The sequence below is a fragment of the Colias eurytheme genome, chromosome 8, assembly GCF_061535395.1.
Source record: "Colias eurytheme isolate Ceu_HAF_F1 chromosome 8, ilColEury1 Martin Lab GWU primary, whole genome shotgun sequence".
NCBI classification, from domain to species: Eukaryota; Metazoa; Arthropoda; class Insecta; order Lepidoptera; family Pieridae; genus Colias; species Colias eurytheme.
The window spans coordinates 2,834,633-2,859,151 of record NC_142987.1 but is presented as its reverse complement, the minus strand read 5'-3'; the positions used below and the strand labels follow the sequence as shown (position 1 = coordinate 2,859,151).

General features: G+C 35.0%; 3 protein-coding genes across 6 annotated transcripts; all 3 read left to right on the top strand.

Annotated features, from left to right (window-relative positions):
• The first annotated feature begins 3,616 nt into the window (after nt 1–3,616).
• LOC149906358 (uncharacterized) lies at nt 3,617–4,310 on the top strand. Its single transcript, XM_090104840.1, has 2 exons — nt 3,617–3,823; nt 3,910–4,310. The coding sequence occupies exons 1-2, from the start codon at nt 3,735–3,737 to the stop codon at nt 4,211–4,213; spliced, it is 393 nt and encodes a 130-aa protein (XP_089960966.1). The 5' UTR covers nt 3,617–3,734; the 3' UTR covers nt 4,214–4,310.
• Nucleotides 4,311–4,998: 688 nt separating this feature from the next.
• Nucleotides 4,999–16,897, top strand: LOC149906357 (uncharacterized). 4 transcript variants are annotated; one of them, XM_090104399.1, is made up of 12 exons: nt 4,999–5,135; nt 6,757–6,889; nt 7,532–7,661; nt 8,036–8,140; nt 8,679–8,756; nt 9,980–10,074; nt 10,301–10,447; nt 11,398–11,496; nt 12,247–12,397; nt 12,862–13,409; nt 13,666–13,885; nt 14,307–16,897. In XM_090104399.1, exons 2-11 carry the CDS (start codon nt 6,773–6,775, stop codon nt 13,864–13,866), a joined length of 1,671 nt encoding a protein of 556 aa, XP_089960525.1. In that variant the 5' UTR covers nt 4,999–5,135; nt 6,757–6,772; the 3' UTR covers nt 13,867–13,885; nt 14,307–16,897. The 4 variants fall into 4 exon arrangements, with proteins under 4 accessions (XP_089960525.1, XP_089960524.1, XP_089960522.1 ...); XM_090104398.1 differs by lacking the exon at nt 4,999–5,135 and adding an exon at nt 5,283–5,430; XM_090104396.1 differs by lacking the exon at nt 4,999–5,135 and adding an exon at nt 5,929–6,435 and having other exon boundaries at nt 13,666–13,882.
• Nucleotides 16,898–18,229: 1,332 nt separating this feature from the next.
• On the top strand, nt 18,230–23,411 carry LOC149906356 (uncharacterized). Its single transcript, XM_090104534.1, has 8 exons — nt 18,230–18,517; nt 18,839–19,006; nt 19,249–19,413; nt 19,764–19,942; nt 20,253–20,472; nt 21,487–21,583; nt 21,904–22,201; nt 22,490–23,411. The coding sequence occupies exons 1-8, from the start codon at nt 18,235–18,237 to the stop codon at nt 22,520–22,522; spliced, it is 1,443 nt and encodes a 480-aa protein (XP_089960660.1). The 5' UTR covers nt 18,230–18,234; the 3' UTR covers nt 22,523–23,411.
• The last annotated feature ends 1,108 nt before the right edge of the window (nt 23,412–24,519 follow it).

Below are 24,519 nucleotides of genomic sequence, written 5' to 3'. Positions count from 1 at the left end.
ATAACAAGTGTTATTTAGATTTCTATGGGGTTAGGGCTTTTACCATTATAAAATTGCACTTTATAATATGTACATAATGTACCTACAGTTAAAATTGTGGTTAAAATGCTATTTTAATTGAAATCCAAATAAAACAAGATGCTGAAATAAATATTATTAATTTACAGGAATTTAAGTGCAGTTAATTCTACAGTTACCAACTAAAATTTATTACTTACTTAATATAGCTGTGCATTAATTTTCACGTCGGCGAAACATCCCCATACTAGGTATTGTCATGTTTTCTTTCGAACCATTCTAATGCATGTCAACACTTTTTGCCCACATCGTCTTTCAATGAAACAGTCAAGATCATCCGTATTGCCTACCATCTCGATTCTCATTACGAGAAAGTAACAAGAATATGTATGAATAGAGAAAGTATAGTTCGTTGGGAAACATTCGAAGACGTATCCATTATTCTGGGGAAGTTGTAACCTCCGATCGAGAAGATGCTATAAACAGTGTGGAAATTTTCGTTAGGCCCTGGAAGGAAAGTACTTGAAATACTGAAGATAGGGTGAAAGGAAAATTCTTTTATTTTTAAAAAGAATAGAAATGAATTCAAATTATTTCGAAAATTCACTTGCGAGAATAGAACTAACTAAAAATTAAAAAAAGAAATTGTTATTTCATGCTTCAAATCAACAAAAATAATATTAAACATAATTAATTATTAATTTCTCGTAAAAATATTTGCGAATAGAAATAGAAATATCATATAGTCGAAAATTTTTATTGTATCTTTAATCCTAATCGTGGCCGTGACGCGACGCGGACGTATCGATAATAATAAGTACCTAGTAAACGTTACTTTTGAAATGAAAATAGTTGAAGTAGAGTAGACTTAACGTAGTGAAACAAAATACTATAGATAGGAAGATAGTTGAGTAAAAGTAGTAACCTGGAAAAACTAAAGTTCACACTAACATTGTGATTCTCATTCTCCATTACGCCACTTGATTCATTTAAACGGAATTGTTTTCACGATTTTTAAATTTAAGTTAGGTATCAGTATCAGCGAATAATTCTCAGGCATATTATGACTCAGCTGAAAGATATGTGAATACTACCTATATCATTATACATATATAGAACTTGTGTTGTCCGTTTTACACCGATTGTGAGTCAGCTGACTGTAGTTCGAGTCGACGTAAATATTTTTATAGGTGCGTCAGTAAACGCATTATAACTTATGTCCCCAAATCCACTTTTTAAGAGAACATAATATAAATGGGTCACGCCTGAACGATTCCCACGCCCTTTTCGTTTACAATGGAGAACAGCCTTGATATGGATGTAGCAGAATCTTACTATATATGGTGATCATCGCAAATTCCTCTACAGCTGGCTAATCGGATAAACTTCATTCACGCATCGATACGCTCCAAAACGCAACATTTTATTACAGGGCTGTTCTTATTTAAAAAGTTTAATTACCTCCTTAAGTATTTATTTTTCAAATTATCCTACTAGGTAGGTACTATTATAATAAAGGCGAAAGTTTGTAAGTATGAATATGTATGGATGTTTGTTACTCTTTCACGTAAAAACTACTGAACCGATTACAATGAAATTTAGCACAAATATAGAGGGTAACTTGGATTAACACGTAGGATAGGTTTTATCCAGAAAGTCCCACGGGAACGGGAACTACGCGGGCGAAGCCGCGGGTGGAAAGCTAGTAGATAATATAATTAATTTGTCCTTTAATTTCTTTAGTTTACGTAAATCGTTGGTAAACGTACGCAAACTTAGCTACTATTAACTATTCTGTGGTATTGCGGTAATCTATACTAAGTAGGTAAAAATAATAGTACTTAAATGATATTGGTGGTAATGGATACTCTATAATATACCGATCGATAATCTATACTCGATAATCGTTAATTGCATATTTATAAGCACATAATATAAGTAAGAATAACTGTTCTTAATGTCTGTTTCACATAAAATTATTTTTTTGAGAATTTAGCGACAGTTAAAATATGCGGCTTAATAAAATGTGGCTTTCAAAGTTTAAATGTTATTTCAACAGCCCTGCAATTCCACTCATCAGTCTAACTAGAAGCGAGGTAGTCTAACGGAATAATGTTAATTTGATATAATTTTTAATAGCCACTCTCTCTCGCGTCCATTTGAAAAAGATATTCGAGTCTCCGGACTCTGTGCATTTAATTACGACGAAAATCATAGTCGGTAACACAGTTTCTCACAAACCACTTAGGTACACTTTACTACTTTAGTAGATATCTTCGAATACCTACTGTATAACTAAGTATCTACTTATATACTTATCAAGTTATCACTAGGTATGTTATCACTACATAATACATACATAGTTAATATTATCTACTTATTTAAAATAAAGTCCCTAGATAGTAGATACTCCATTGCCATTAATCTAAAATCATAAAATTGTGATTGAAAACTTCCAGAAAATAGAAAAAATCCTATGCAGCAATATAAAGTCAACCAGACCATGTGGCCATTGAGCAGCCAACCTTATGGCTGTTCTCGTTACCCATAACAGCCTAGTTAGCGGACTGCCTCCTTGCGAGCCTTGTTTGGTTAGTCTTCACATATTATTGCACATTTTACCATACGTGTTCTCACAAACGAACGCGCCATAATATCTAGCAGTTGACATTGTACCTAGCTATTTTTATATCTAAGAATGTTTGTATCCTATTATCTAAATCAATAAAGGTACAGATTAGGGACTTAGGTGTTTGAAAATAAGGAATGTCTGAATAAATATACTTAACATACCTCGACAAGAAGGAACCACTTCATATTTTAATTTTTGAATTCCCACATATTTAATATTTATTAAAATAATCATTATGTTCACTGTACCGACGCGGACGTAATAACAACATTATTTTTGTAGTGTAGTTCCAATTTCCAAATATAATTTATATTTTAGTCGTTAGGATTTGAAACTCAGATCCTCTACACTGCAACAGATTCACAAGACACACTAGCGAACTCTAGTGGAAATTTTGGAATATAGAGTAACGTAATATTTAGAATCTAAGGACTAAGATATTTAAGCACCTACCTATGAGAGATGTGAAGCATTCCGAAATGTTTACGTAAGTTTAATAGAATTAAAAAGGAAGAAATTGTATCTACCTGAAAGTTTTTGATCCGTTTGCATTTGACGTTAGTCACCCCAGTTTGATATAACTCTAACATATTATTAGTATAACAAATTATGTTTAGTAAATTTATAAATTTAATTTACAATAGCAACCATCATCACTGTTGAACATCACAGAAGCATATACAATTTGATCTTTGGAGATTTTAGCTATAGATGAATATTATTTATTTTAAGCAGCGACATCTTGCGAAATTTTCAAAGGCGCAACTTAAAGTTAGTCAAAAAATTGTTTATTGTAATTATTATTACGTTATCGACTTAACAACTTATAAAAAACAAAATATAAATGATTAAATAAAAAGAGGTTGAATATGTTTTATTTCGTTTAAAATATCGTGCCATTAGCAAAAACTAAAAACAGCTGTCTCTTCATAATATACATGTCATGTTTCATCTGTCATATTGTGATCTGTCAAAAATTAATATACAAAGCAGTGCACGCTATAAATTTCATTTCTATTCTATTTATATCAAAACAGATTTCTTTTCTTCAGCTATCTATAGAGAAATATTGTATAAGGAACAGATGACCTTTGAAAAGGAATCCACATTATATTGGAATACGTATTTAACAAGTAATGGAAACTTTATGACCAGAAGTATGACAGAAAATAGGTACAAAATGTTTTTAAAATATATAAACAAACTGTATAAATCTTTAGAAATGGCTTAAATTTAAAATTAATGTTCAATTCTTACAGGAAAAGATCGCGTGAGGATGAAGCCTGCGAATTTATGCCTTTGTCTAAAAGAATTAATAATTTGCATATAAACAACAATCTGGCAAATTCAAACCTTCTATCTCAAACTTCACTTGAATCTAGTCATACAATTCATGGTGATAATTGCATTCCTTCTCCAGGCTCATCAACTGATTCAGACAGACGGCCAAGTTATGATCCTGGACTCAATTCTTCTGAAAGCAATTATTATCATGAGAACAAATTATTGTTTGAATTGCATTTAGAAAGAATACAAAGAACAGGGCAACAATTTCCATTTTAATACTAAATTATTATACTAATTATTTGTAAGTTTGGTACCTGTATTTGTTATTTCTAGTATGTATTATTAATTGTAACATTAAATTATGTTAGAACTATGTTGTTGAGTGTTTTATTTGACACTAGCGGTCCGCCCCGGCTTCGCCCGTGGTACATATTTACGTTTTCTCTACATAAAAACCATCCTCGTAATTCAAGGAATATAATAAAAAAAGAATTATCGAAATCGGTTCAGCCGTTCTTGAGTTATGCGCTTACCAACACATTTTGCGATTTATTTTTATATATAAGAAGATATGTACCTATTTACATAACTTTAACCTGTGACTTTAACTATAGTCAACTAGCTACTAGTTATTATTCAGTGCTCTATTTCATAAAATGAACTTGTTAATTTTTATAACATAGGTCATATCAAAGAGTATAATGTTATTATGCTTGGAAGGAAGAGAATAAACTGATTTTTGTTACTAGGTATTTATCTGGGTCTATAGGTCTATATCTGTATATCACGCAATATCTACTAACACAAATATTGAAAAATAATAAGATATTAGATAGACTACTGATACAGCTACAAGAATAACCTATTCATTAATCTAAGGTGAAAATCTAAGCATAAATACATTTATAATTAAGATAATAGTATGTACGAGTATAAACATAAATGTTATTAAATAATTAAGTAGATCTTTTGGTAATAATCGTTAATTTTGGTTCATTCAACAATGACATTTCGCGTACAAAATGCTGCAAACGCCATCTGGTGATAAGTTTGTGTAAATAAAACAGTATGGCGACGTACATTTGTTGTAAAGAGAGGGAATGATGTTTACGTGAATTTTAGTGATACTTTGATGCACAGTGGTATTAAAATTTATGGATATTAAACGATTTTGAGATCTCGATTTTTGTAGTACAAGGTATGTAGTTTGATAATGTTATATGTTTATCGTGTGAATATCCGTGACCTTATTTCGAAAGCGGTACATTGTTATACCGTTAGACGGGGCGCGTGGCCGTCCCTGAATGTTACCGCGAGAGTGCCGCGCGAGACCGAGAGGGCCGCACAACCCCTCCTCTCGCGATTTCCCTGGCGGTGGTGGAAGGAGTCGGGAGCGGGAGTGCGATTTGGTTTATCGTAGGCATATGGAGGGGATCCCGCATCTTGGTGGGGATGCGTGTCGTGATGGATACTCAATCGGGCCAAAGGAATTGGTAGGTTGGTAGGGGTGAATGACCTTGTATCAAAATGATCCGCCCACCACCATGTGAACCAAAACAAAACTTCTGAATTAAAAATTTATATTGAGAGTTTTAACATGTCAATGTAATTGCGTAACTTATTGCCCATTCACACTTTTTCTTTGTCTATATCCACTTTAATATTGTGTTTTGCACATATTTCCTGTGCTTTCCTTATATTTAAAACCCTGTACCTATATAAAAATTTGTAGTGAAACCTTGAATTTAAACATTGTTATTATGTTTGATAATACATATTAATATTTTATAAAGTTCTCAAAATTTTAATACAAGGTCAAAACACATTCTAGTCAAACCTAAGTTTACAATGTAACAATATTGGTTGATCCTTTCACTTTGCAGAATAAAATATGAATACATATTTAATATCATTCTACTATTTATAGAGAAATAATATTTTGACAAATTCATCTACATGAACATATTTTTTATACTGATATAAAAACAATACAAATTGAATGTATGCAAAAAATTAGCTTAATAAACATGTATACATGTAACAAGATTACTCAACTCCACGCTTCCTACATTTATTGAACCACAACCACACCTCACTACGCCTTGTGAAAGTACAGCAAAGAGAAAGTGAGGATCATGTTAGCTTGAACATATACAGTCCAACTGTGTGCGTATAACTAACTAGCCAACCGGTTGAGTATTGAGCTCGTACAAAAACTTTCTTTAACCCACTTTCGTATTCTCGCGATGATCTTTCGCCATTCACCGTCGTTTCGGCTCCAGTGTGTATAGTTTGGTAGTCAGCAGTGGTGTGTGCCCTACCATGGATCCCAGTGTGATCCCTGTGTGCTAGTGGTGGGATATTCTCGTGGGGGTACACTTTGTGAAGCAGACAAGTGGGACACAGCTTATTATTTTTCTCCTCCCGCTACGGCGGCTCATAATTGGATGCATTATGTGTGATATGCAGAAAATGCCTACACAAGATGATGCCTCTTGGTATGCAAATATTCTTTGTAGCATTTATACAACTTTTTCTTGAATATGATGCTAATTATTTTGTTATTAGGGTCGATGGAAATTGTTTGTAGAAATAATTGAATTTACTTTGTTAGTATTATGTATTATAATAGAAAACTAGTGTATTTTTTTATATCAACGCATCATCTATTTCAAAGTTAATACTTGAATATATATTATATGTTTAGATATGACTATTATTAATTTGGTTACTACAATAATGCAATATTATGTAACTTGAATTCAATAGGTCTTATCAATTTCTTTAATACTGTAAATTTTTATTTCTCAATCCACCAGTGAGGAAGACTCGGAGATGAATTTTGCAGCATTCTCAGCCATGGGGGCTGGTACACACTTTGTGACCACAAACGGACAGTTGCCCGTCACAAAGTTACAACAAAATACTAATAATGGATCACAGCTATCTCAGGTATTAGCCAATTACCTTGTTACTAAAATGGTTGATATTACAGAGTAGTTTATCAGGTATATTTTGAATTGCAGTATCTATAAAATTAGAGTATTAAAAAAAAACTGTATACCAATAAGTTTGTGTCACACAAATAGATTATATTAAAACGCCAATTTTTTTTGTGCTTTGTCTATGCATGAAAAAATAACTTATGCAGAACTTATATTTAACAATTACTTAATACATAATATAATTATACATTTGTATATTGAGCTAGACATATAAATATATCTAGTGGAAAATCACATAAACATGAATGTAATGAACTTTCACTAGACAAACAATGGCAAGAGTTATCCAACATCTAAGAATAAACACACTACTTGTACATAAATAAATACTTTTCGTACACAAAGCACAACTCATCTATATCTATACTATTAAAACTCAAAGGGTGACTGATATAGTGATCTATCAACGCACAGCCCAAACCACTGGACGTATCGGGCTGAAATTTGGCATGCAGGTAGATGTTAGGACATAGGCATCCGCTAAGAAAGGATTTCCCGAAATTCTTGCGGGAACGGGGAAAAACGGGGATGCACGTACGAAGTCGTGGGCGGAAGCTAGTCTATTATATGATCTTTTAAATGTTTCCAGGTAGTTGGTATGGTAGGTGGAGGGAACATGGGCGAGGGTGTGCAGTACCTCCGCACACTGGACGGCTCGGCGCTGCAGGCCACACCACAGATCATATCCGTGCCCATAGCCCTGCCTGGTGCTAAACCAGGTATATCTATCTGTCATTAAAAACCTATAATGCAACAATTCACATTCAAATTCATGTATTTGCTAAGTGAACTATTTAATAATTTGAGACTCAGATTTCAGATTCAATAATATTTACTACTTCACTACTTAATATCACTACTTTTAGAAGTATTTCCACCATCTTTGAACATCTTCACAGATGTCAAAGGTCAATGACCTATGTGCTTCCTCCAGTCATTTAACTGTGTTCGAAAGAACCTTATTAGTTAAGCTCTTAGATCTGTTTGCAATTTTAAAAAAATGTTCATGTAGTTACATGCTCCTTACCTTTGTATATTGGTTTTTATGTATAAAGTGTATATTATATGTATAAATTTTATTTTTTGTTTTTAGGTGACCCTCAACCAACAGTGCAGATACAGGTGTTAAGTCCAAACTTAATACAGCAACAACAACCTAAATATCAGATGCAAATCCCTATACAAGGTTTTCAGCAAGGTAAGCCATTACAGCTGATTTAATTATTTAAAATTATACCAATTCCTTTGTGAATAGATTCATTTTCTTGTGAAAATTTTAATTTAAATATAAATTTTAATTTAATGTAAATTGAAGAATCTTATTTAGATTGCTTAGTGGACTTTTTTGTGTATCTATACTAATATTATAAAGCTGAAGAGTTTGTTTGTTTGTTTGTTTGAACGCACTAATCTCGGGAACTACTGGTCCTATTTGAAAAATTCTTTCGGTGTTAGATAGCCCATTTATCGAGGAAGGTTATAGGCTATATTTCATCACGCTACGGGCAACAGGAGTGGAGCCACGGGGGTGAAACCGCGCGGAGCAGCTAGTAAACTATAAAGTGGTGCTCGTAAATATTCCTTATTGAGACATAGGTAAGAGAAATAAAAGGAAAAAATCTAAACATGATGTATTGAATCAAAATCAACAAGACTTAAATTCTTAATTTGAAAGTACGTAGTATATATAATTTTATATTAACTAAATATATTTTTGTAATTATTATTGTCTCCAGGTGGCACAGTACTTACAGTAGCATACTCGCCTGAAGCAAATGATGGCATCCAACTACTGGGAAATTCATTACCTGAAGGTTTGTTGTTGTGTTTTATCATTAACAACTAATCTTTTATGTCAAATAATTAGGTCTTTCATTTCATTTTATTATTGCAAAATATTTTTATATTACTGTAATTAATGTATATTTTATATGAATTGTTAAATTTATGTATATTATATAATGATAAATGCTTCACTTTGCGGTGCTAATATTGAATTGGCTGGAATGTATATAAATAACAAAGTACTTTAAGCTTTATAATATTATATATGAAGAATATTGTGTTATGTAGACTGAAGTGTATATCATGCTTGACTAAACTGTTATTTAATCTATACCTTAACTATATTAATTGTTTATACTTTTTAAAAGTAACAAGTAGTAGTTAATAAAAATAAAATGTAACCCCTTTATTCCATTGTTCAGGTACATTCAGGATAAGACCAGGTGAATAAATTAACTTCATGTTAATTGTGTATGTGTTGTATATAACTGTGTATGTTATTTGTTTGTAGTGAAATGCTAACTGCATGTATTTCACTGTCATACATGTTAAATATGCATTTTGCTTGATTATGTTTTATATTTATCACTACTACATTATCAATTATTTAAATTTAAAAGTATATGTGTAAATATTACAACTAAACCCACTGACAAATATACAAATATTTTTTCGTCTTCAAAAATGTTATTTTGATTCTTGCTACCAGCACTTGTTCCATGTAGTGGAAACAAATATGATGATGAATGTAGTCACAATTATTAATAGCACTTAACGAAACCATACCATTTACAATGTTGTGTTGTGTTTTGTATTGATGTGTTTTAACTAAAACATTGTCCAGATTCTCCAATAGTGTATCCTCCTATTGTATATAATATGTACTTTTTAATTTACCATGCTCATATTTCACTTGAATTCATTCAATGTTTATCCGTACTGTTTAGTGTCCTAGCATTAACCTAATAAAATTAAAAGTAGAAAGTAGGTACTCCTATATAACCTGATAAAAAATTGGTTGTTTGTAAAGTAGGTTTACGATCGAGATGTTTACGTGATAACTTCTTATTGGTGGCAGCGCTCGAGATGAGACGGGAGATCGGTCCGTCTCTCTCTCGTTATACCTGCGATCGCGCTCGTGAGGTTTTGGTGTGACACAAGTTTCTGAACATGTCACCCGACTAAAACGATTTAAAAAACGTTATCACGTTAAAAGATCGATTGTGTTGCTAATAATCTGGTGTTCCGCCAGGCTTGCAGATGGTTACCGCCATTCCGCAAGACATGCAGCAGTTGATGCAGAGCCAGGATAATAAGGACCAGGCGCAGCAGCCTATGCAGCATCAGGTATAGCTTTTATACATTTATTTCACTAAACGATTAACTTGACTTAGCCTTTTGAGCATTTTTTATATTCAGCCTGTAGATTTTTGTAAAACATTGTGACTTATAATCTTAACTAAACAGGTCTGCAAGCTGATAATATTTTATACTAATAAGAATGTTAAAAGCCTAAATGAAATCTTATTTTCATCAAACAGTTTTTATAAACTTTAATAATTATGTATTACAGGTGTTCATAACTCAAAACCAACAAATAGTGATAAGCAACGGTGAGGACGTGAAGCAGGTGATGAACAACAACACGACGAATAATAACAACAATAATGATGTGGCTGACATCATCATCAAGGAGGAGGAGTGTGAGGACAATGATGATGTGAGTTTGTGTCCCGATGATCATTATTGTATCAAATTTAAGTCTTTGTTCATTTATTTTTATAGGTTAATACATACACAAATTTTAAATTCCTCGGTGAAAATAGCCTTACCCTACGTTCCTCTAATCTACTTACCTTAAGCATCCCTACCCACAGATCCAATTTCTTCCATTCTTCCTTCACTGTGACTGCAATCAACCTTTGGAACTCTATTCCAGAATCGATAAGACGTGCTCAGTCAATAACTGTGTTCAAAAATGCATTAAAGCAATATTTATCGCAATTGTAATCTTAATATATGTATTATAACTACCTATTTTAATTAATTCAATTTATTCCTTGCCCATAATTTTTATAGTTTCACATGTATGTATGTATGTATGTATATATATTTTGTATGTATATATATTTTGTATGTATATATTTATATATAATATATATATTATGATGTTTTTATTTATAGATTTATTATTTATGTATATTTATTCTTTGGGTTATAATTATATTTTATATTTATTTATTATTCATTTTCTTTTAGTTCAAATCAAAATTTTAAGTTTGTAATGCACCACCACCATAAATGTAATCCTTCTAAATTTTCGGGTTGTCTGGCAGAAATCGCTTACAGCGATAAGACCGCCCTCTGTACATGTTGTTACTTGTATGGTTCTTAGTTTATAATCCTGTATTATGTGTGCAATAAAGTATTTTTCATTCATTCATTTCATTTCATACACAGGCGGCATGAAAATGTATACAAACCGTCAACTACATACATTTAAAATTTAATATTTGTACTAAAACACTACAAGAATATCTAGTCATAGTGCAATTTAAAATTATTTACGAAATTATAAGTGTGTTATTGCAATGGATATCAATTTCAATGATTTAATTTTAAGTATTATATTCGTTCATAACTAATTAATATTATTATGTTTGTGAGCAGGAGGACTCGCAAGGCACAGAGAACAGCGACGGCATGCCGTGGCAGCTGTCCAGCTCGCAGCAGGACCTCGTCAAGTATCTCAACACGCTGCCTCCACAAGTAACCATTTATCTTAATCTTAATATATATAAATCTCGTGTCACAATGTTTGTCCTCAATGGACCCCTAAACCACTTAACCGATTATAATAAAATTCGCACACCATGTGCAGTTCGATTCAACTTGAGAGATAGGATAGGTTTTATCCCGGAAATCCCACGGGAAAGGGAACTATGCGGGGTTTTCTCTGAAAACGCGGGCGAAGCCGCGGGCGGAAAGCTAGTACTATTATAAAGGCGAAAGTTTGTAAGTATGGATGTATGGATGTTTGTTACTCTTTCACGTAAAAACTACTGAACCGATTACAATGAAATTTAGCACACATATAGAGGGTAACTTGGATTAACACATAAGGTTTTATCCCGGAAATCCCACGGGAACGCGAACTATGCGGGTTTTCCTTTGAAAACGCGGGCGAAGCCGCGGGCGGAAATCTAGTAACACTATAAAATAATATGAACTTATTTTTATTTCATCACTAGTTCATGCCGATTGAATGACACTAACAGTATGTTAAATTTGAGTTAACTGGTAAAATTATATATTTCCCAAACATACAAATTCAATTAAATAAGATATTCAATAATGTCAAGGTGTGATGATTTCTATCCGAATTCATCACCGCAATAATAAAAAATACGTATTTAAAATGCACTTAAACATGGCTTAATATCCGAAAATATAACGTTTTGTAAACTCACAATAGAAACCACATTTTATGTTTCTTACAAGTAACAAATGATATTGCAGCAAACCCAAGCGCTGCCCGTATCGCTGCAGCAGTTCTTACGGCTTAATCCTGCTGATGCTAAAAAGATGGAGAGCATCGAGGTGGAACTCACTCCCATCAACATTCAGGCGGAAGATAAGAAGGATAATACTGATGTTTCCATGGAAGAAGGTATTTTTTTATTATAAAAGCGATGGTTCAATTGTTAGTTGAGGAGAGTAATTAATTAATACAGTAAATAACAGATGGTATTTTGTATATGAAACATTTGTTTAGTGGCTAAATTACAAAATTAGTGTTGACTATGTTGACATTAGTGGCGCATTTGCAATACTTACTTTTACGTGTGCCAACCTATACAAATCTGCCACTGCTTAACATATTATAAACAAGACAAGCTAGTTACATCTCTATATATAAAAATGAATCCCTATTTCCCTTGGTCACGGCATTACGCATCAACTGGTGGACCGATTTCGATAACTCTTTTTTTATTATATTTCTTGAAGTACGAGACTGGTTCTTATGGAGAGAAAAAGTAAATATGTACCACGGGTGAAGCCGGGGCGGACCGCTAGTAAAGTATAAATATCAGGAAAATATTTGCCATGCTTAATATGAATATATGTGTTCAGTCGGCGGCGCGGGGTCGGGCGGCGCGAAGAAGAAGAAGAAGTACAAGAAGAAGGCGAGTGGCGCGGCGCGGCCCAAGCCCGGGCAGGTGATCATCGCCACGGCCGCCGACGGCTCGCCCATCTTCTGCTGCCCCGAGTGCCAGCTGGCCTACCCCGACAAGGAGCAGCTCGAGAGCCACCTCGCCGTGCACAAGATCGAGCGCCGCTTCATCTGCGGCATCTGCGGCGCCGGCCTCAAGCGCAAGGAGCACCTCGAGCGGCACAAGCTGGGCCACAACCCCGAGCGGCCCTACGTGTGCGGCGTGTGCGGCAAGGGCTTCAAGCGGCGCGAGCACCTCAACCTGCACGTGGTCATCCACTCGGGCGTCAAGAGCGAGCTGTGCGGCGAGTGCGGCAAGGGCTTCTACCGCAAGGACCACTTGCGCAAGCACACGCGCTCGCACGAGACCAAGCGCGCCCGGGACGAGGCTAGCAGCGAGCCCTTCGACCTCAAGCCCGCAACCCAGCCGCCCGCCAACCACACGCTCTTGCCGGAGATCACTATACACGTTAGTACATATAACATTATTATGAAATTGTCAGTTATTTAAGTTTTTCAATAGATTATCATCTTCTTTAACGAGAGTAATTTGAAATATGCATAAATAATCACCACCTTCACAATCTATATTGTTGAAAAAGAGTGACCAGTGAAGATGATGATTTTGTAGATATACTAATAATTATTATCTTACTTTTTTCACAAATTAGTAAAATAATACTAATACTTTATTATAACATAACTAATGAAATGACGTTCTCCAGGTGCCCACCAGCTCGAACATGCAAGTGCCAGTACAAATAAACATCCCGCAGCACGTGATGTCGTCGCTGGCGGCGGCGCAGGCCCGCGGGGCCCCGAGCCCGAGCGCTGGGGGCTCCGGGGGCGCCGGGGGCCCCGGCTCGGGCTCCGGGGCCACCAGCAGCGAGTCGCAGCTCGACGCGCTGCTCGCGCAACACACGTGACACTTGGATGCCACTGGTGGTTAGTTAATTTATACTATCTATACTAATATTATAAAGAGGAAAGGTTTGTATGTATGTATGGTTTTCACGTATAAACTACTGGGCCGATTTTGATGAAATTTGGCACAAATAATCTTCAGACCCTGAGAAAGAACATAGGCTACCTTTTATTGCGAAATATGTCCCACGGGCGAGGCCGGGGCGGACCGCTAGTACTAAATAAAATAGTAGTGATTCGTTTTTTATGGAATTGTGCTGCATGTTTGACACGATAGAGAGATAAACATAAACGATATAAACGAATTTGTTTTGTGGGGCGTTACGAATTCATTTTAATATATCTTTTTAGCATTATGACAGCGTTGCAAAGCAAATAATTTATTTATTGTAAACAACAACAATTATTAGCTAAATATTCTAAACTATATTTTCCTTTGCAGATATAATAGACAGCGAAAATGACAACGTCGGCGCGAGCGGCAACATCGCTTGCACATAACGGGATACACACGCACTACTCGTCGGAATACCCACTACCTATCATTAAATTACTTGCTTTTCTCTTATGAAAAGAGTCTGCAAAAATCCTCCGTAATTCCCAAACGGGGAAACAAATCTTAATCAACAACCACCGACGAAATGTCACGGTAATACAAGTTGAAATGAAATCGCTTTAAGGACAAAATAAATACTCCAATTAGTATAGTTCTCTTTATAAAATTAATTAATTGTTAAGCCTTCGAAACCATGAACACTTGTGTAAAATTGATAAGTTATTTGTACATACTTAGAGATAAGTTATCGGATTTGAATCACTTAGATTGAGAGCACATGTCGGAACTTGTAAAAGTGTTTGTCATGTGCCCTCTACACAATGGGCAGCGTTGGGCGAATAGAGGCAATCACGATGGAGGACCTAAATGTCTATGATTGGCCGTCATTGTAGATGTTTATTAATTCGACAAATTCGGCAAATATCGACAATCATTTGTTGGGCCAACGCTGTCCATTGTGAAGAGGGACCATCATGTATAGTTCGTTTCTATGGCCCTACTTGACCGTGTAGTCGTAAGAATGTAGATTGTTTGCCATCGCACAAGTTCATATTAGACATATCACACACATTTTTATTGTAATCGATTCCAATTTTATCGTACGAATACATTTCAATTTGGTCAAAAATTGCTTAAGGTAAAAGCTTATCTAATCGATTATAAGTCGTTAAATTAATTGTTAATGGATAGTCTTTTCGGATCGTCAATTCTGACAGTAAAAAAATTCAATCGAATTAATAAGATAAATCAAGATCAATAATATTATATAATACCAGTGATTTTTATAGTCTGAATGCTATTTTACTTTAGTCCTTTTAACGGAGCAAGTATTTCTGTATTCGCGTAAGTCGTATCGAAAGCAATAAATATAGTTAATAGTAAATTAAACATAGTGTTTATATAATTGTGTAATTGCTAGAACATGCACAATTATCCAATAATTACCTGAACCTTATTGCTTAATAAATTAACCATAATAGTACTAATAGTTATCCGTCCACTTAGATCCAAACAGTTTTTTGTTGTAGAATTTCCTTTTCTTCGGCAAATTATTATTTTAAACGATCGAGCCCATATAATATACATTAAGAGCTACAAAGAAAAGAAATCAAATGAAAACAGGAATAAAATAAATAAAATTACCCGAATTTTACATTATTATAGTTTCACTTTAAGCAAATCATTGTTGAAGTGCTAATTTTTTTTTTAATTTCTTAAAAACGTAGTTCTGTGTCGAAATTCTAAAAGGGTTAAAATACCTGAAACTTGCTCTTACCATTGAAGTACAGCAGGATAACATAACACATGCGTCGTTCATTTATTCCATTTTAGTGTTTTGTCACAAGATTGCTTTTGGATATGGATTTTTATTTTATTTTATACCTATTCGGTGCCCTTCGTCACTGTTTAAGTAATAACTGAAAGAATTTTTAAATATAATAAGATATTAAATCAAGTTCGGTTATTAAGCGTCTGGCTGAATGTATTGATTATAAAATATTTTGCAAATTATGTTACAAGTTTTTTTTACAAAGTACATGTTTGTTGTATATTGTACATGTCTTGCATGTATTCTTTAGTTAAAAATATCGTTTGATCCACAAACACCTCACATGTATTCTCCATTTTGTGTAAAGTGTACATAATAGGATATTACTGTGATATCACTTCAAGTTGCTAATGTTGACGATTGCGTTTGTATATAATTATTAATTATCATTATTATAACAATTTTACAACACCTAATTTTTAAATGTTATCATCACAATAAATTGTTTTATAAATAGTGGTAGGAAGTTCAGCGCACACAAAGTGTTTATTTCTACAAGAAAATTATTTGAGAGAACGTCATACAAAATCATGAATCTAATACTTCTTGCCTACATGCTAAATGCAACTTTCTTTTAATAAGCCAATATTGAGTTGCTTGGCTTCCCAAATGTTGCGAACTAGCGCCGGGTGTGCCGCGGGTCCGACTCGTGCGCCGATGCAACACAAATCATCACAAACAGCTTTAACACGGTGTATATTCATTTTGAATTATATTTTTGTACTTAGCATAAGTTAGGATGACAATTCGATGTAAGGTAACCGCTTCTTACTAACGACCGGAGGTGCTCTAACGTACTGAAATATCTCGTTACTCTAATATAAGTTGTACATTTTAGTATTATTGAGTAGTTACTAGTTGTACTTGAATAGATCAGAATTTGTTAGTTATTTTAGCGAAATTCCATTAGAACTAATTTTAAAGTGTCGAATTGATTTTACAAAATTTGCCGAAATCGAATATTTTAGTACCTTTATATGTTTACCAGTTAAGATTATTTTTTTACTTCATTTTAAAATTACGTAGTTTCAAGTATTATAATATTAAGGCGCGTCGAACTTGACTTAACTAAGTTCACTTTGTACTTTTTGTATGAAAACTTATTTATTAATGATGAGATTAAAGAATAAAGTTACTGATTTTTTAACATGTCTTTCATTTGTTTACCTTTCATATTTTCTATACCCCGTAAGCTTAGCCCGTAATATGATATTTTTTTAGTACTCATATTTGAAGTACATATTATATTAATTATTACTTGCGAAAAAGTATTCGTATCCTAACCGCTATTAAAATTTATGCTTTAATGAAAATTAAAAACAAAACTTTACGTATTTTGTAATTGTAGATATAAACTTTCAGTATGCCAAAATTCACCCAAAATAGTAAATTTGTTTTTTATTTTTAATTTTTTTTTATATTGTAGAATTGAAAAAAAAACTACAAAATATAACTAGGTAGATTTTTTGAATCATAAAAAAATTTACATCTACAGGAAGACCGTTACCGCGTAATATGCCGTATCAACCCGCGGGGCTCCGAAGTAAGAGGACCCCTTACGTAGTTTATTATGAAAAGTAGGTTTAAAAATGTAAACTGATGTCTAAAAAATATTTCTTTATTACTTAATAATATGACGGGCCCCGAACAAATTATTATGCATAAGGCACATGAACGAATAAAGCAGCATTATTAGGTATAAATCGCTGACTAGTAATTTCTATTAAAAGCACAAAAACGTTCATTAAAACAGAGAACGTTAAAGTGTGACTATTATGTCCCAAAACAAGTGTAAATGCACTGTTAATTTATTAGAGTTAGCGCAAAATAAAAGTTATTTGCTGCGAAACGTTAGTGCTAGCTTTTACATAAAGTAACTTTATAAGTACAAATTCGCACTTCGCAGCTTTTAGATAGATATAAGTTTCGATTTGGTTCACGCATTGTTTACGAAAGCTAAGTTACAAGTATAGGTCAGGCACGGGGTTGCAGCCACCTCATGCATGACAGCAAGGGGTGGACATTATTTCCCATCCCCTCACCGTCCATTGAGTTCTCGTCTCGAGCCGCAGACCCCTCGCACACGTTGGTGTCGGGAGGCAGCCCCTCGCCTAGTGAGGGCGGCCGAGCCCTTCGCGCGCCTGCGCCCTGCTCTGCGCATCGCGGCCGCGCACCCCGCCATCCCTGTTCTACGATATTACAACTATGAACAAGTATTAAAACGATGTTTAAATTCACCACCGGGGACCCAGCAAGGTAAGCATGCCACCTTATTTCGCAACCGACCCGCCACGAGCTTGCGAACGCCTGGGGCGTCGTGGGGACGAACGATGGTGTGGGAGCGCGTAAAAATAAAGCGTTTAGAAATGCGATTGGGGTGAGGCAGAATGGCGGGGGTTGATCGCCCTATGGGGCAACACCCTTCTTGTGTTATTTCGCGAGTGCACGCTGCGTTCACGATGCTCGCGTTTTCAGAGTGCCGCAATGAATTTCGCTCCATTCACGGGACACATCCCGTCGGGGGCCGCGCTGCCCACCATCCAGCAGTTCGCGGCCAAGTTCGGCTACGAGAGCAGCGGGTCGGCAGGCGGCGTGGCGCAGGAGCCGCGCTACCAGGCACAGGCCGGCGGAGTGCAGTTCGCCGTGGCGCCGGCCGCCGGCCTGCCCGTCGACGCCATGAAGTTCCGCCAGGGCGACAGCGTCGTGGTCATGAGCGCGCCGCAGCAGGGCGCCGTCACCCTCACCGGCATCGGCACCATGCCCGCTGGTGAGCTCTATCTCTCTCTCTCTCTCTCATATATTATTATTTTATAATATACAAGTATTCATTTTAATGTACTCTATGTTTACGCGTGTCAACTGCACATACATGCTTTCAATGGAATGTATCGAAGTATAAAGATCGTGCCGAATTTGTGCAAAATCGACTCGGACATTAAAGCTGCTTAAATAGTCAAACCGTAACTTTTGCGGTTAACAGATCTCGTCATTAACAAAAAAACAATCAAATTATATTCATCCTCATGTTCACAGACACAAAACATATATATGTATAACATAACCCTATTGTTTTTGCGTGGTCCCATAGGAGTGAAGTACCAGACGATCACGTCGTCGTCCACAGTGAACGTGGGCAACATCGCGTATGGCACGCAGTACGTGCCGGCCGAAGAGCCGCTAAAGGGCGAGCGCGACAAGCGGGACTACCGCGACGACCTGCAGCACGACATCATGGCCACCATGATGCAGCAACAGGGTAACATATTATTTTCATTACATTTATGCTGCTAATAGTCATAATTATGGCGATATGGTGTAGTTTCTTTTACAAGATACTGTTAATTTTCTCTACTCATAAACGTATTCATTGCGTACCTAAATTACATCAATTGAGTGTACAAAACTATTATTTCTTATATATTTTCCTTTTCAAATAATTATATTCAAATTAAATTTATTATGTGTTTACAGTCATAATAATAGAGTGGTGTTTAATAGTTGACTGTAGTGCGATGTCGGCAGTGACGCAGGCGCCGCTGCAGCAGGGCACGCAGCAGCTGCTGGTGGTGCTGCACGAGCCCAAGGAGGCCGCGGCTCTCGCCCGCGCGCTCAAGCAGGATGGCCGGCAGGATCGCACTGTCACTGCGCCCGCTGAGTTCATAAGTACGTTGCTTTCTTCGTTATATGCTTTTAAAGACAAAAAGTTCAGCTCAAATGTAGGGAAGTTACGCGTTCTTGTGAGCAAAAGCAAGAAAACACTTCAGAGAAATTTAACTAATTATCACCTATCATAAGTTCTTCCAATTGATTTATCACGGATAGTTATCATCATTTTCGTTTAATAATAAAATTTACTTAAATTTACAGCCAAAAGAAATAAGTAAAAATCATAGTTCAGATTCCAATTTCTGATTTTTAAACTGTCTAAGCTTGGATAATTTCCATAAGTGCAACGCTATAGACATGAATACTGTCTATATTCTTGAAATATCTCATGTTTTTATATCTTCCAGGTATAGGAGACGTGGGTGACGGCACCACGTGGCAGACGATCGGCAGCGGCGTGGCGGACTACCTCGCCGCGCTGCCGCTGCCGCTGCACCACCTGCTCAAGTACTCCACCGGCGACAAGCGGGACGACCAGCCGACTATCGTTGCTACTACCGCACCAGCTATCGCTACTTTGGCACAGGTAGTTTGTGTTGTAGTAATAATCGACGGAAAAAAGAAAATTATTACGTTTTCTAATTTAACGAATACGTATCTAATAAGTTAAAATTTAGATTATAATCTATTTATTATAAACTTAAACTTTTTGTATTTTTAATTACGGAGAAGACGTATTGTTACTAAAGCCAAGTCATACGAAGCTATTTTTCATACAAAATACCTACTGTAAATATATTTTTTAAGCATTGTATAGGTATAGGTAATCATATTTTTTTATCAAGATTCAAGCTTATATAATCAAAATAAGTTTTGTCTATATAACTGTGTTACAGATTTCGCCGAATAACGAAAATAGCGTCGTTGTACAGAACACGACGATAGCTATAAACGCATCTGTAAGCACGCACACGCAAGGCACGAACACCAACGAGGCACCAATCATAACAAATACATTGTACTACAGTAATGGCAGAAAGAAGAAAAAAAAGAAAGAAGTAACAACGAAAAAACCACGACCCAAGCCAGGGGAAATACGGATTACAACTGCTTTAGGTACTATTAAAAATAGTATTTAACTATTTAAATATGTATGTAATAATTCTATTATTAAATTTTAAAGTGTGAGTGAGAGAAACTCTATGAGCGAGATAAATATGTACTAGTCAGTACAGTTCTTAATGTGCGAGTGAGACAACCTGCGAGAGCGAGACGCCTATATTTCAATAAGTACATTTTCTAAAGTGTGAGTGAGAGGCACTGTGTGAGAGAGACATGTGTATGTTTATTAGTACAGTTTCTGATGTGTGAGCGAGAAGTATTGTGAGAGCGAGACGTGTATATGTCACTCAGTACATTTTCTAAAGTGCGAGTGAGAGGTACTGTGTGAGAGAGATATGCATATGTTTCTTAGTACAGTTTCTAACGTGCGAGCGAGAAGTATGGTGTGAGCGAGATGCATATATTTCACTTACTACAGTTGTTAATGTGCGAGTGAGAGGTACTGTGTGAGAGAGATATGCATATGTTTCTTAGTACAGTTTCTAACGTGCGAGCGAGAAGTATGGTGTGAGCGAGATGCATATATTTCACTTATTACAGTTGTTAATGTGCGAGTGAGAGGTTCTGGGTGAGGGAGATATATATATATTGCAATGTACAGCTTCTAGTGTGCGAGCGAGAAGTATTCTGTGAAGGAGACGCATATATTTTCGTTAATGCAGTTGTTAATGTGCGAGCGTGAGCATCCGCAAAGTGAAACGTATATAATATTTTATTTCCTGTCTTTTCAAAATTTGAACGATTTGAATTGTTAAAAGCGGCCTGCAGTTCGTAAAATTATTTTGAAACACAGCAATTAAATTTAATATGTACGGATTGTAACAATTCTCTTCATAAAAAAATACTTAAATTCAAACATAAATTATTATATTTCGTAGCTATTAAATTATTTACCTACTTGAAATGTTGTTGTTTTGAAATATTATTTATTATGTATTGTTTGGTCGTTCATGATTTGAATTTGTGTTTAGTTATGTCTTATATCAATGTAATTCACGATTTTTTCAGATGGTAGTACGCTATACTGCTGTCCTGAATGTCACATGGCCTATCCAGAGAGAGATCTGGTTGACCAGCATCTTGTGGGACATACTATGGAAAGAAAGTATGTTATTCATATCTCATTACATAATTTATTTATATAGCTTCTATACTTTGAATTAAAAATGAGCCAAAACATTGAAATAGTATATTATATATTCATGTGTTCTGAATATTAATTAATCTCGGATTAAATGTTTACACTGAGGTAAAACACTCGAAAGAAATTCTATAAAAAAATATTACAGCAAGTTTCTGGAACTTAGGTATTCACTTTATTCATTCGCCTTAACCTATGTAATATGTGCATGGTGTTATAATCAATATATGCCTTGCAGGTCTATGATTATAGGCAGACTTTTTAAGTATATTGTGTTCCTCCAGGTTTATCTGCGACATCTGTAACGCCGCGCTGAAGCGCAAGGACCACCTGACGCGACACAAGCAGTCGCACAACGCGGAGCGGCCGCACGTGTGCTCCGTGTGCCTCAAGGCGTTCAAGCGCAAGGAGCAACTCACGCTGCACTTCATCATCCACTCGGGCGAGAAGCGGCACGTGTGCAACGAGTGCGGCAAGGGCTTCTACCGCAAGGACCACTTGCGCAAGCACACGCGCTCGCACATCGCGCGCCGCGTCAAGGCCGAGCTGTCCCAGGAGACCACCACACCGCCGCTCTCGCAGGTCCATATTTCATACTCACACTCGTCCAAAACACGAGTTATATATTGTCACACAATTTTATTTATGATTCAAATAGAATATTTTCATAAAAATACTTTTCATTATAAAAAAGCTTCGGACAATTTGGATTAATTTCTATCAAACCAAAAGCACTTTTTAAGACGCAAAAGCTTACTGAATCTATTAAATATTCGTATGGAAGCCACTTTCCACTTGTAATATTTTTATTTTTATTAAATAAAAAGGTAAAAAGCTCAGTAATTATAAATTAAACTAATCTCCGTACAGGTAGCCCCCGCCCCACCGTTGGAGCCCTCCTGACAAGTTGCCATAGAGGACTTCTGAACGGAGTAAATGATAATGCCAAGAGAATTTATGTTATTTAATTTTATTTGTTTGCACGGATGTTGGGAATAATGTTTTTATCTCGTTAGTTGTGTAACAGTTGATTTAATTTGAATTTATTGTCTGTCGGACAAATTAAAAATGTTTTAAAAGGTGTACAAAATTTTATTAAGAGAAAATTGTTTTTGGAAATTTGATAGTTAAAATTGTTGAAAATCTTCAAAATTATAATGTTATATCTAAAATGTTTTTATTTTTTGTTATTGTTTTAAATAAATTGGTGTCATTATAAAAATTGGAATATCAGATTGTTGGAAAATTGATTTCTGTGATATCACTAATTTTGTTTAGGTACAATTTTAACTAAGTATAACTAAATTTAGACAGTTTTGTAGAGAGTTTATCAATATAATCTGTATATTAGGTCATTTATTTGAAAGTTAATAGCCAAGCAATAATGGATTTAATTAATGGGTGATAATGTATCTGTAAGAGACGAAAGAGAAAATAGTACAAAGCCTTATAAACATACTCGCATATGTGTGTACGCAGTAAGTCAAGTACAATATTCAAATAAGCTTGTGAAATACATTTTCAATGCCAAAAGTTTATTAGAAACTGAATTTAGAAGCTAGATTTTTCTTCAACTCCTTTTACTAGGTACCTGTAAATTGTATTGTATAGACGTTTAGGAAAAATAAGAGGTCATTGAACTTAGAAACAGGACTACTTCAGCTTTCGGAAAACATTTGAAACTATATTGTAGTCGGAAAACAGTTGAAACTATATTAGGTGTTGTTATAAAAAATCGATGATCACTATCACATTTTTCACAGTTCCATTGTTTACTTATGTAGTCCTGAAGTAATAAGGATTCAGAAAATATGACTTCGTTAGATAAAAAAATCTATTATGCTAATAAATTATTAAAAAAATGTATTGTTTTTTATTTAATCCAAATTCCTAATAAATTAATGTTCATTCTTTATGTTATTGTTAAATAATTTATCAATTTATCTAAGTTTAAACTGAAATCTTAATATTTGATCAATTATTGCTGTTCATTTGTCTTGCTAAAAACTCGAGAACGGCTAGGTTAAGTTTGTTGATTTTGATCTTGCAAGATTTTTCTTAGTCCAGGTAAGGTTTCAATGAGAAACATGAAATACAAAACGGGTGATACGAAGTTCACCATCTTATCTATACTAATAATATTATAAAGTTTTGAAAAGAAGAGTTTGTTTGTTTGAACGCGCTAATATCAGGAACAGTAGTCCGATTTGAAAAATTATTTCAGTGTTAGATAGCCCATTTATCGAGGTAGGCCATAGGCTATATATTATTACCTCGCTAAGACTAACAGGAGCGGAGCAATGCGGGTGAAACCGCGCGGCACAGCATGAGGGTGAATAATAACAAAACTATTCAATACAAAATATTTTATTTGTACTTCGCGTTACATTATTTGAACTTACACAATAGGATCACAACAATTTGTGTCGCCTCAGGAACTTAGTACATGAAACAATTTTTGGTACATGTCATGGCACCATACATGATTATTATTATATATTAAACCTAGAAATAAGAATTTACTACTATATATATAAATTTTTTGAAGTGAAACTTCTTTTGGCGCGTTGAAGGTAAAATTTCAAGGTCGCGTGATGGCAATACTGTCACGTCATGGAGTAAGGCGACGATTTGGTATCTTTGAATTTTCACTTCTGACATCCAAAGAAGTTTCACTTCTGACACGTGTGCTGGGCAGGCACGCTCTCTTTTGTGATATATACCTATTGAAGAAAATGATTCAAGTTTTTAAAAGTATGAACATTAGCATAAAGTTTGAAGAGAAGTAGATTCAAGGAGGTGGTCAATAAAATACTTTTGCTGGCATTTAACTATAGAAAAATAAATAAATACCAGTTGTAACATCATAATTTTTTTGTTTGGGTACTTTAATAAAACAC